Source organism: Doryrhamphus excisus, chromosome 2 (assembly GCF_030265055.1).
Source record: "Doryrhamphus excisus isolate RoL2022-K1 chromosome 2, RoL_Dexc_1.0, whole genome shotgun sequence".
Classification (NCBI taxonomy): Eukaryota; Metazoa; Chordata; class Actinopteri; order Syngnathiformes; family Syngnathidae; genus Doryrhamphus; species Doryrhamphus excisus.
In genome coordinates, this window is record NC_080467.1 from 17,355,788 (window position 1) to 17,369,206 (window position 13,419).

Here is a 13,419-nt window from a genome sequence, read left to right on the forward strand (position 1 = left end):
CTCATCATTATACTTGTGTAATATGAGTTACATTACGTTACTTATCATTTATTGTGTATTTGTCTTTGTATGTATGTCTCATCAGTACCACATCATAACCCCTCCTATACCTTTGACCGCTCCAAACTAGTGCATCCTGGGAGACATTCTCACAACCCGAGAAGCCTCTCCGCTACATACGCCAATGGCACAAATTTTGTGTGTGTTTACCATCCATCCTGCTGGACAGGAACACTCTCCGGTCACATGATGGCACACTCCGCCATTCTGGCATGGACACCTTTCTTCACATTGTTGTCCATGCTTCCCAGGAGGGCACAAGTCCTCACAACTGAGGACAAACATGACAAAAATTGGTGAAAATGTATGCATAAAAATCTGAATTTCATTTTATTGTTTGTCTACTGTATATGTGCCCTGCGATTAGTTGGCCACCAGTCCAGGATGTACCCCGCCTCTGGCCCAGAATCAGCTGGGATAGTCTTCAGCATAACCGCGACCCCAGTGAGGATAAGCGGCATAGAAAAAGAATTGATGAATTGGCAGGTATCCCAGAGAGCCATATACTCAATTCATTGTTCTGATCTGTAAGTACCAGCTGAGTGACATACGTATTGCCCATTTAATATCAGAAAAAAAACGATTTTTTATATTATTGTTGGGGTTTGATCACATTTCCACACTATGTCTATCACACTATCATTATGTGTGTACACTTACAAAGCTCCAGTGTATCCCGGGGAACAAGTGCATTCTCCAGTCACGTGGTGACAGCGAGCTCCATTCCGACACTGGCATTTCTGCTGGCAACCATTACCGTAGCTGTCGACTTTGCACACCTCCTCACAGCGCCAACCTTTGTAACCGGGTGTGCAGATGCAGGCTCCAGTGATGGGGTTACACAGAGCTTTGTTCTGGCATTGGCATCTGTTACTGCAGTGCGGACCCCAGTGGTCGCTGTCACAAGCTGCAGAAAAATGACAGAAAATGGTTTATTTCATTATCTTCTTTACAGTCATCCCTCTGCAATTGGTTTCACTCTATTATAGTTTTTTCCCAAATATGTTCCTTAACGATTATCGCAAATGTAAGCGTATTATTAATTAAATTAAGCACTTCCAATCAGAGAAATTGCAAAAATGAAATAAAATACAATTCATAAGATGCATTCAAAGTGTAGTATTCTACACTGGTCACTAGATGTCAGTCATGCTACTGTAATGTTCGGTGAGATACACAAGCACCACAACAACAGGCTTTTAGTATCTCTCAACAGGCACAATAATCTGGCCATGGCCAATATCGCTTCTTGTGCACTTTTCATTGGCTACGATTCAATGTTTTCCTTCCGCCCGTGTTATTTTCTTAGTTGATTAATCTGAAGCTTTAATTAATCGGAACCACAAACATTTAGTCGGTTAGTTCTCATAGAAAAGAGGCAAAAATGTTCACCACACTCAAAGCCAATGTGTGTGAACATCTTGTTTTGCATAAAACACGGATGGATGACTAAGGACATCAAAATATTCACAATTGAGAGGCTGAAAATAGAGAATATTCACATTTTGGAATAAAAAAAACCCAACAGTGTCATGATATTATGAGAAAAAAAATTGAAAAAAATGGCATTGCATTTTAATAGCATAAAGTTGAAATATTTAATTAAATATATTTTTATGTATATTTTATGAGAAACAAACAAAACAAATATAATATGGAAATACAGTCAAAATATTATGGGATAATATAATATTACAATAAGAAAATAGAAAATTAAGTATAGACGAAAGTTGTAATTTTTTAAAAAGAATTTAAGATTTACTCTGCTTGGTCCGCTGCCCAAACAGCTGCAATTTTAATACCATAGTCAAAATATTATGAGGAAAAAAAAGTCATACTCTAATGCAGGGGTGGGCAAACTTTTTGACTGGCGGGCCGCATTGATTTAACAAAATTGACGGGGGCAGACTCGATATTTTACACGTAACAGTCCACCTGGAATTATTGTATCTGTAAAAGTGCAATCTGCTTTATGGGCACTTTGAGATCATTTATTTGATGTAAAGTAAGTTATAAATTTATAATAATAAATTTATTATTTTTTTTATTATATTATTTGTTATTATTATTATTTGTATTATTATTATTATATGCCTGTGTCCCTTTTTTCAGGAGCACTTTGTAAATAACAGACCACATCAAATAACGAAATTATTGTATCTGTAAAAGTGTTATGTAATCTGCTATGTGTGCACTTTAAGATCATTTATTTGATGTAAAGTGCGTTATAAATTTATCATAATAAGAATAAATTTATTATTATTTGATATTATTTGTTATTATTATTTGATATTATTATTTTATTATTATTATTATGATGTAAAGTGCATTATAAATTTATAATAAGAAGAATAAATTCAGTATTATTTTATATTATTTGTTATTATTATTATTATTATTATTATGTGCCTGTGTCCCTTTTTTCAGGAGCACTTTGTAAACAACAGACCACATCAAATAACAAATTTATTGTATCTGTAAAAGTGTCATGCAATCTGCTATATGTGCACTTTAAGATCATTTATTTGATGTAAAGTGGGTTATAAATTTACAATAAGAAGAATAAATTTATTATTATTTTATATTATTTGCAATTATTTTATATTATTATTTGTTATTATTATTATTATCATTATGTGCTCGTGTCCCTTTTTTCAGGAGCACTTTGTAAACAACAGACCGCATCAAATAACGAAATGATTGTATCTGTAAAAGTGTTATGCAATCTGCTATATGTGCACTTTCAGATCATTTATTTGATGTAAAGTGCGTTATAAATTTATAATAATAAGAATAAATTTATTATTTAATATTATTATTATTATTATTATTATGTGCTAGTGTCCCTTTTTTCACTTTGTAAACAACAGACCGCATCAAATAACGAAATTGATAAAACCGCCAAACCATGAAAATGTCGGCTCAAGCCATGATGCCAGCTTGTATGTTGACTTTAAATGAAATACTTTGGAAAGAACGGGCGGGCCGGATGTGGCCCCCGGGCCGTAGTTTGCCCACCCCTGCTCAAATGAGAAATAAAGATGAAACATTTTACGGAAATAAAGAACGCTTGAAAGAAAGAAAGAAATTATGTGATTTCAGTCAATATAAATAATATACATCTTTATGTTCTAGTTATTATCTAATATTACGGGAACATTGAAAAAGATTGGGTAATGCTTTATATTAAGGTGCTTGTAATAAGCCTTAATAAGTAATAGTTAAAGTTAATAAGAGTCTTATTATATTAATAAGATTTGCTATTAAATGCTTACCAAAAAAAAGCAATGACCAAAGTTCATAGGCTTTTTCACCTATTGTATATCACAAGTCTGAAATGCAGGGTGTTTTTACATATATATATGTATTGACTTCTTAGCTTATCTTTTCATGTTTCAATATGAATCAATTTGGACACGCCTAGTGCATAGAAACGACATACATTGAGAACATTGCAAACCCTAACTCCCATTCCCCATGACAAGAGTGACAAGAATTATTACTGGTGATGATCTGGCCCCAGGTTATGCACACTTCATTAGACACAACCCATGCAGCGTTTACTTTCTACTTGACACTGCACTCCATCGGAGTTAAAGAGGCATATCCATTGATTTGCCATTTTTAGGTCTGTCCTTTTTCATTTTACACGCTGCTAAACCCAATAACACATCTGCTGTACTTTGACTTCAAGACACGACAGCTGGAAGGCAATATTCTTTACAAAGACTGACTGTTGTCTGTTCAGCAGACAATCTGGCTGTTTGGGTGAAATATGGATACGTCCCCTCTGGTGTCGACACTTTAATTGAACTCACAAGCTAGAACTAAATCATTTTTGAACAGTTTCTTATCTTTAATGTGTAAGGACACACTTGTATTTTTGGTGAAGTCTGCCCTAAGTGACAATTGTGTTTGTGTTATGTCCCACTGAAAACGTCCTTCATCTTTTTATGGTATGAAATAACCGTTAAATTCCCCCAATTAAGGCTGAGTTTAATTCATCCATGTCGGTTTCAAATCTGTTTGCGCGGACAGATCAAGTGCACAACCCCTTAATGACCTAAAAAACATTTGCAATGTACATGAAGCCCAGAATAACTTGTTGTGGCGTCACAGGCAATGACATGAAGCAACCAGATCAATGGATCAGAGGTCAACAGTACATCTGGCGTCTCCACAACGGCTTGCTTCAGGGATGCTTCATGTAACAAACGTCTCTCAAAGAACACATTTGAAGGCCACTGGACTCGCCATTAATTAGAGGCAAAGTACATAGAAATTGTAAATGTTTACAGTGACTGACTGCCAAACCTTTCATTATAGGACTCGCCCAAGCTCTATATTAAGTTCAGGGGAAAAATGAAAGCATAGTCATTTTTCACCTACAAGCAGCTTTAATACAATACTCACTCTTGGGTTATCATTAATAAGCTTTCCCAGCAGAAAAAAAACATACACCTGCCACTTTGTTAGGGTCAACCGGTCCACCTCTCGCTGTGCTTAATCCTGAACCTAGTATCTGGAGACAGAGACCAACCATAATGTGGACTGAGGACGCCACCGCAGCCCTGCAGGACTGATTTGAAACCACAGATTGGATCATATTACACAGACCTGGAGAGCCACACATCCGTCGTGCTTTCCTACATCAACTTGGGCACAGAGAGTGAGACCACAACAAAGACCATCAAAGTGTTCCTGAACCGTGGCTCAATAGCAATGTGCTGGATGAGGCTTTTAGGTCAGGAGACCAGCAAGTCTACATAGAAACAAAACGGTCCCTGCACAGAGGCATCGAGAAGGACAAGTGGGACTACAGACGGCGAGTCTCAGAACCTTAAGAGTAGCAACATGAGGAACATCTGGCAAGAGATTAAAAAACTCACTGGTTACAAAGTTGGAGTTCAAGTATTTTAAGGTCTTGTTGACAAGTGAAAGGAGGCGTCAGGCGGATCAAAGCTCTTGATTTACTGGTCAATCTACGCTCCTCCCCTCACCTATGGTCATGGCTTTGGGTACTGACTGAAAGAATGAGATTACGGGGACAGGGTGAGGAGCTCGGTCATCCGGGAGTCGCCGGTCCTTCACATCGAGAGGAGTCGGTTGAGGTGGCTCGCATATCTGGTCTGAATGACTCCTGAAAGCCTCCTTGGTGATGTGTTTCGGGCACAGGGGAGACCCAGAAGGGATTATGTCTCACAGATGACCTAGGAAGACCCCGGTGTCTTAGCAGAAGCAAAGAGATCGATGGATAGAAAGACTCCATGTCATCTGATTCCTTGGACAGAACCAACCAGACACCCTGAACCTGTTCTTCGAGTAGTGCTAACAAGAAAACCCACATGTATCCTACCCGGATACAGACGCTGCCACCATCCAGCAGAAAGTATGCTAACACATTTTTGGATTTCTAGAACAAATTAATTGGATTTACTCTAATTCCATTTACTTACCACTATTATTTCTTATGGGAACAATTGATTTGGTTAGAGTCTGACATTTTGGAAGTCATTAATGATGCTATCCAAGGTTTCACAGTATGTAAAAATATGGACAGAATACCAACTTGTAAATAATTTTAATAATTAATTTTAATCTTCAAAACATGCAAAACATATTTCATTGTTCCTGTAACAGTGACACTAAAGTTCTCTTTTACTAGCTATGATTCCCGCTACTCAAAGGCGGCACTGTTTGCGTAACATGAAGGACACTTCCTATCCCTCATTCAACTGTGTGGGAAATCGGTACGGCTCTGCACAGAACCAATAGTTCCGTGCCAAAAATTCTGAATGCATGTATCGTTTAACCCCTAGAAAATACAGATTTCCCAACCAATCCACAAATAGTATCCTTTGGATTTTTTTGTAACAGAGCAGATCCTCGTTTCCAGTAAAGCAACTCAGCCTGAGAATGTAAATGCCCAGCATGCTAATGAACACAACCATGCCAACAAGTCCACCATCCGGAAGCTGTTCAAGTGATTAACAGGCTCCTTTTCATTCTGCCAGCATTCAGTTTGACCTGATTTTAAAAAAAGCACATACCTCCTTTTCCTCAGGCAGTCTGGCCTTGTGTGGTGAGGGGGCAGACAAAGGGGAGGAGGAGACTAGAGATACTAAGACGTACAAGTAAAACCTCCTTCATTCAAGTTCACCTACTGTGGTACCCTTGTGAAACCTGACCTAGATTAAAGAAAGGCCAAACTCCGGGAGCTCGAGGCTTCTCATTGGCTCGCCTGTTCTTATTCATCTGCTTATTCGAGAAGTATGTCGAAAACACCGTTCATGACGGTGAAAGAACCTAATAAAGTCATAACAGCATCACCAAATCGTCATAAACACAACGGAAAAATCATTGCATTCATGTCAGGTTCTACTATACTATTTTCTTTTTTGCCCAATGGACCTCCACAAAAGGGGCAGAATGGGGGGTGGCCTAAGCGGAGAATGGGACTGCAAGTGTTTTTTTCATCTAGTTAGTGATTACTCAGCCTACCAAGCATGGGAAACTATTTTCTCACTGATACAGAGGATTCAGAGTGATTGGGGGGGGGGCATCTGTAACGTTCCACCGCTTTCCCAAACTGAGCTCAACTGACATCACAATGAAACTATTTTGGAAGTGCACAATCTTTCCGTGGCCAGGCCATGCATGATAACATACATGAACATGAATGATTAGTTCTACAAGATGCACAGCCAAACTATCCAAACAGACAAAGCAAAGAAAGTCAATTCATTCATTTTCATTTTCGCCAATACTTTTCCATGTTTTGTGTGAGCTAGAACCTATCCCAGCTGATTATGAGGTGGTGTATTCCAATTGAAGGCAGCTTCATCGTGTGCATCATCCCTTACAGTATGTTACTAAGCCGAGTTTTGTTGTGTTTACATTTTACTGCGGTTAACATGTTTTTTTTTTTGTTAAAATGATCTGCCTTGGTTTGTGTACATTGTTTTTTTTTCTTTGAATATTAAAAAAGTCTACAGGGATTGGTTTAAAAAAAAATTTAAAGTGGCCCTCGTATCCTTTTATTTTTCAGTATACAGCTTTCGTTGGAAAATGTTTGAACAACCCTGATCTTACTTATTGACTGCTGCAACCATCTGTGAAAGGGTCTGCTCCTTGGACAAAATGGACAATAACAAGGTCCCATTATAGGACTTCCTGATTTATGTTGAATTAAATACACAAAACATTTTTATTAGGATTTACAGGATATTCTGCTTAGTTCTACAAACTGAACTTCAGATCAGATTGTGTTATTGTCATGTGTCCAGTGTCATAAGCTCCATCGCCCCAAGACATTTCAGGCCCCACAATTTTCTGCTGTTATTCATGCTCCCCTTCTAACCCATCCATCCCCCCATTTCCTGTCATCGCTCCCGAAATTCATCCTCAGACATATTGTTGGGACCCGCTGACCTGAAAAACAGTCAATAGAGCACTTTGAAGGAACTCAAGGATCTAAGAGGAGCACACTGTGAATAAATGCGACTGCATGACTAACTGTAAACATGAACCTTGTCATGTGATGACATACTTGAAGATTTACTCAACAATTGTCAACAACTAAAGTAAATAATTGTTTTTAAACCAACACAGAACATTTTACACACACAAAAATATATATATATATATATATGTATATATATATATATATATATATATATATATATATATATATATATATATACTTTATATATATATTCATTCATTCATTCATTTTCTACCGCTTTTTCCTCACGAGGGTCGCAGGGGTGCTGGAGCCTATCCCAGCTGTCTTCGGGCAAGAGGCGGGCTACACCCTGGACTGGTCACCAGCCAATCACAGGGCACATATAGACAAACAACCATTCACACTCACATTCATACCTATGGACAATTTGGAGTCGCCAATTAACCTAGCATGTTTTTGGAATGTGGGAGGACCCGGAGAAAACCATTTATATATATTTATATAATTTATTTATATATTTTTTTCTTACTCTGCGTGAAGAAAACCCTGTGTGGGTATTGGAATAAACACTTACACACTAATATACATGCTAAACAATACTATTTTATACTATTATGTAACCCACAAGGCATGCTGGGTAACTTGCTGGGTATGCCTTGAAGGTAACAAATTAGAATAAAATTGTATTGTTTTGCATGTATATTAGTCTGTAAGTGTTTATTTCTATACCCACATAGTCAGTGTGTTCCATGTGTTACTTGGAATGTGTAAGTGAGATGGGTTTTCTACCAATAAACAGCCAAATTGTGGGGGTAGCCTGGAATGACAAGTTTTTTTCTGGGATCCACTCTATTGTACGTACTATACTCATATCTGTGGGTGTCTTTTTTTTTTTACTACAGCACCAAACCTCCTGGGGCCATCCAACAGTACAGTATTTCTAATCGTATTGTGTGTCTTTGTGTTGTGGAGACACACAGTAAGAAGATCCAAACTGTTTTCCCTCTGACGAGTTTCACAGAAAACCTCACACAAACAAAGGCTTGTTGCTTCACAGACAGTAACAGCTGGAGGACTTACCACTGGAGCAGTTGGACCCCCCCCATCCAGGCTCACACTGACAGGTGTTGGGGGCCAAACAACGGCCGTGAACACAGTTCTCTGCACAATGAGCTGGAAAAGCGAGGAGAGGATACAAAGGACAGATGAATTGGAGAAACATAATCCATGTTCGGCGAAACAGACTCAAGTAATGCACATGCAAGTGCAAGATTTCAGTGGAGTACTACAGTAAAAGTACTACAGACAAACAAGGTGGTGGTTACTGTATGTAAGAACGTTTCATATTGGTACTCTCCATGTGTCACTGCCCTTCCCGTTTAAGAGTCCTTCATTCAAGTGCCTCAAATAATTGTAATGTGGCTTCTTACATACGTGCATGTCACGTTTTAGTTTGCTTTCACAAAGACAAACTTCAAGTACAGTGGCCCAAAAGGGTAGAAAGCTAAAAACTGGACCAGTGGAAGAGATCCATTCTACAGGACACCTGTACCGGGCCCACTTCAGGTTATGTTATTTGACTTTCTCAAAGCGTATAGGCAATATAACAAAACCTGTTTAAAGCTGTTGCTTTTGAACGTCTTGCAAGTATTATAACTCTCCCTCTTCCAGTTTTGAGCATGTGAACTACAACCCACGTAAAACACATGCACACCAGCAAGGTTGAGCTACCAATATTCACTATTTGTGATCATTTAGGCATCTCTCGCCACTTTGTGCTTTGTACATACACACACACACACATATATATACGTAGTATATATATATATAAATCATTATATTTTCTGGTTCCGCCTATTATTATTTTCAAAATGCATATCTGAACCAAAATCTAGTATTTTGTATTTATATCTAGTAGGTCATTTTGGCCTAAATTCTGCCTTTTCAAGCATAAAGATGTCTAATAAATACAACAACTAGGCATTCAGAAGACGCATTCAAAAACTGGATGATATGTAGTATTCTACATTGGTCACTAGGTGTCAGTAATATCACTGCTCAGACAAGCATCAAGCTTGATCCCTGGAACAGCAGGTTTTCATTACAGGTTTGAATGATTGAACAATAATCCCTAACACCAGTTACTGTTGCAGCCCTAGCCCACAACAAGCTAGCAAGCTAGCTAGCTACCCATCCATATCCATATCCATATATATATATATATATATATATATATATATATATATATATATATATATATATATATATATATATACACACACACACACACGTTTATATACCCACTCTATTGGGTAATAGGAGTGTAAACATAACTATAGGGGAGTTATTTCATGTCTTGAGGGCTCTAATAATGTTAAAAATGTAATTAGATGGTAGTAAACTGTAAAATGTTTGGGAACCACTGGCCTATGGTAGCAACAGCATGACTGCAAAATGGCTTCTCCGAGACTGCTTTGTGTGTGTGTGTGTGTGTGTGTGTGTGTGTGTGTGTGTGTGTGTGTGTGTGTGTGTGTGTGTGTGTGTATGCGCAACAGACATGTATGTGAATATCAGCTGTACGCATCTGGAGCGACAGCCATGAATGCCAGTCTTATTCGGCCCAAATGACAATTTTTATGCAATTAATTTCAATTCATGTGTAATTGAAATTGATGACAGTGTCAAGGTTTGGTTTTTTTATACTAACTGGAGATTTGTGATGCATACATACAATACAGACGGACCCATTGACCCTAAAATAAACCCCTGTCTGAACTCTGTATTATCATAACCCCCCTTAGGAATATGACAAATTAATCTCCATAACAGACACACTAACATGTTATATTAGAGTGGAAACTTGGTTAGTGTAATGAATCTGTTCCAGAAGACGTTCTCTTATAAAGTATAATCAAATTAATCTGTTCCAGATAGCCAACATTTATTTTAGTTCTACAGTTCTACAACAAACAAAGAATCTGTATAAAACATGAATGTAGGGGAGTTGGTGATTATGTCAGACACTCACGTGCACACATTTCTCCATTTTCAAGGAATCCTGGACAGCATTGGGACTTTCTGCGGTACATAGTTTTCTCTCCTCTGCGATAGGCTGTCTTGTAGCTCACCCTTCACACAGACAGGATGTGAATTACACAATTAGATAAAGAAATGGTAACTCTAACTGAAGCAGTGAATCATAAGTAGCATTATGTCACAAAGGCAGAAACCTTACTAAGGATCAAAGTGCTAAAAGACAAAATATTATTAAGACCGACACTGGCCTTACCTGTGTCGAGTGCATTTGAACCAGTTGAGGATGTCTGTGCAGCTGGTGTAATAAATCTGATCAAAAGGATGGGCATACGACTCCTGCACTGTCACGGAATATCTGCAAGCACAGGAAGAGAAGGAGACAAGAGATCAGACATGAAATAAAGGCTAGAATCCCTCCGTGTGTGGGATGGGGGTTACCATGTGTGGTTGTGTGTACATGTGTACATGTCTACACGTCGCTCCCTTTATATCCTTAATCAGTTGGCTATGGGGTTACCAGTCATTGTTACCAGTCAAATTCAAAGATAAACTCCACAAATGGCGGGATAACAATGTACTTCATACTTAACTTTTTGGGTGCAGTGGGTCCTACTTTTCTACTTTTATATTCATAGTGTCAATAGACTCCTGTGCCACTTCATGCTTGATAAATCATTGCTGTTTGGTGGCTGAATGCAACCTATTAGTAGTCAAAAACAGGCATAATAAAGCAAATTCTGTTGAGTTGAGTCCTGTCCTAAATGAAGCATTTTCAAGCATAAAACTGGCTAAATGAACTAAAACATAAATTGAAAGCGGTCAGAAAAGGCATTCAAAGATGATGAGATGATATGCGGTAGTCTACACTGGTCACTAAGTGTCAGGAATCTTATTGATAAGACACTAGCCACTGCAGGAAGTACTGCACGGAAACAGGAACAACATGGAACTCTCCCCATGCTAACATGTGTGAGTCCGTATGATGTCTTATGGCTCTTTGTGGCTCTTTGCCATTTGCGCCAATGGAAGGGTGTGGCTGCGCCAAGCCACACTACGAAATTAGAGTCCAATATCTAAAAGGCTACCTTTTATGCTTTTTCCACTTTTCTGACCTATAAATATAGTTAGAATGTTGTATTCTCAACCGCCAAAATGATGTTTGCGCATTTTGAAGTCAGCCCTGAAAGAAGTTAGAGATGGCTCGGAATGCTCAGTTTCAGAGAGTTTTTTTTTTTTATAACAACGACTCTTTGTGACATCACAGTGTGTCGACATTGAGCACAAGCTGTATGCCCCACCTCACTGTACAGCTTTGTCACCGCGTTAGCAAGGAGCATTGACTTCTTTCAGAACATGTTTGTTCAGATTTAATGGACAGCTCAAGTGCCTAAAGAGTCAGCTATAAGGCAGAAGTTGTTGGAGTTGATGATTTCGGGCCCGCAAGAGAAGAATATAGGACTGTTTGTGAACATGGGCAAAGCTGGACTATTCACCACACTGTTGCTTAAGTCCAATTGCTTTCCAACATGACTTGGTCATTTTGAAGAGTCTTAAGAGCAAGCTTTAAGTAAGAATTTATCAGTGTCCTGTTTATTTTGTGTAAGTAAGTGGTTGTCTGTGTAGCATTATAGAGTGTGCATACAGGGAGCGGGGTGCAAATTACAAGCACACCAATGTCTGGAGTTGCTAATGGCCTTTTCCCACCGCAGGTAGTCCCACAAAAAACGTGTAATGACCACATTTCCACTACCGATATTGTGCCAAGATTGGCTGCACTTAGTAAACGTGTTAACACTCATTGAATTCATACATGGTGAGTCAGGGGTCTCCAACCAGTCACTCATGGACTACCAGTGGCTCCTAACCACTTTTTAAGTAGCTTTACAAAGGCTTTATTCATTTATTATGAACACCTACACCAACAAAATTAGAAAGTGGAGGTTCGGCAGCAGTCCAGAAGTCCTCAAGAACGCTTGGGAGTGTCACAACAGAGTGAGCGTGCCCGGAGACGGGCCGTGGGTGGAATAAATTAAAACAGACCATTTTGGAAACCCAACAAAATACAGCTGGAATAGGTGCTAGAAAGCTTTCTGTGTGGGTTATTGTGTGTAGCTGCTCTATAGGAGTCCACAAATCAGCATAATAGGTCCCCTTTAATATTTCGACTGGCGTGACTCACCTCAGTCGACATTCTCCTGATATTTTGTTATCTTATACTTCAAAATGACTTGCAGAAACACCGTAGTTTTCACATAGTTTTCACTCCGCAGGCCGCATTTGGCCCGTGGGCCGCGAAGCGAGACGCTAGTTTGAGGCCCCCACCTTGATACCAAAGTTAGCTTAAAGGCAGCTTAAAGCTGTGTGCACACCGTACACAATTAACATGATTTTGCCCCGCCCATACTGTTACCCTACCCTGTTACCCCGTCCTGTTTTGCTTTGGATTAGCAATGAAGCTAAAGGCTTATGACGCTGGGTACAAATAAATGCAGGAAATGATTTGGAATAAAACGGAAAATACACGTCAAGATAAAGCATCTCATCAAACATGTTGTTAAAGTTACCACGCTGCTCCCAGATGGAACTGAGTACGATGCTAACTTGCTAATTGGGTAAAATTATTACGTTTCATTAATGTTCATGTTAAAGGTTAAATAACTGTTAATACTGTACATTTGAATCTGAAAAAAATAATTTCTCTACCAACTGTATGTGGTTTCTTACGTTTTTCTTATTTGCTGTTTTATTATTATTTTACTTATTTATTACTGATTGATTGATTTATTGTCTTTATTCTTAATTTGTTTATTTTATTTTTAATCTTATTTTGTGTATAGAAATGTAAAAATTAAGATATT

General features: G+C 38.4%; 1 protein-coding gene across 2 annotated transcripts in view; it reads right to left on the bottom strand.

Moving 5' to 3' along the window:
• The window catches only part of megf10 (multiple EGF-like-domains 10), a 41,112-nt gene that overhangs the window by 22,719 nt on the left and 4,974 nt on the right, over positions 1–13,419 (bottom strand). For both annotated transcript variants that reach the window (XM_058064501.1, XM_058064500.1), the window contains exons 3-7: positions 10,815–10,916; positions 10,554–10,654; positions 8,606–8,698; positions 721–967; positions 211–331 (exon numbers count right to left, since the gene is read on the bottom strand). In XM_058064501.1, the coding sequence (XP_057920484.1) occupies positions 211–331; positions 721–967; positions 8,606–8,698; positions 10,554–10,654; positions 10,815–10,916 (664 nt within the window). The remainder of the gene's footprint in view (positions 1–210; positions 332–720; positions 968–8,605; positions 8,699–10,553; positions 10,655–10,814; positions 10,917–13,419) is intronic.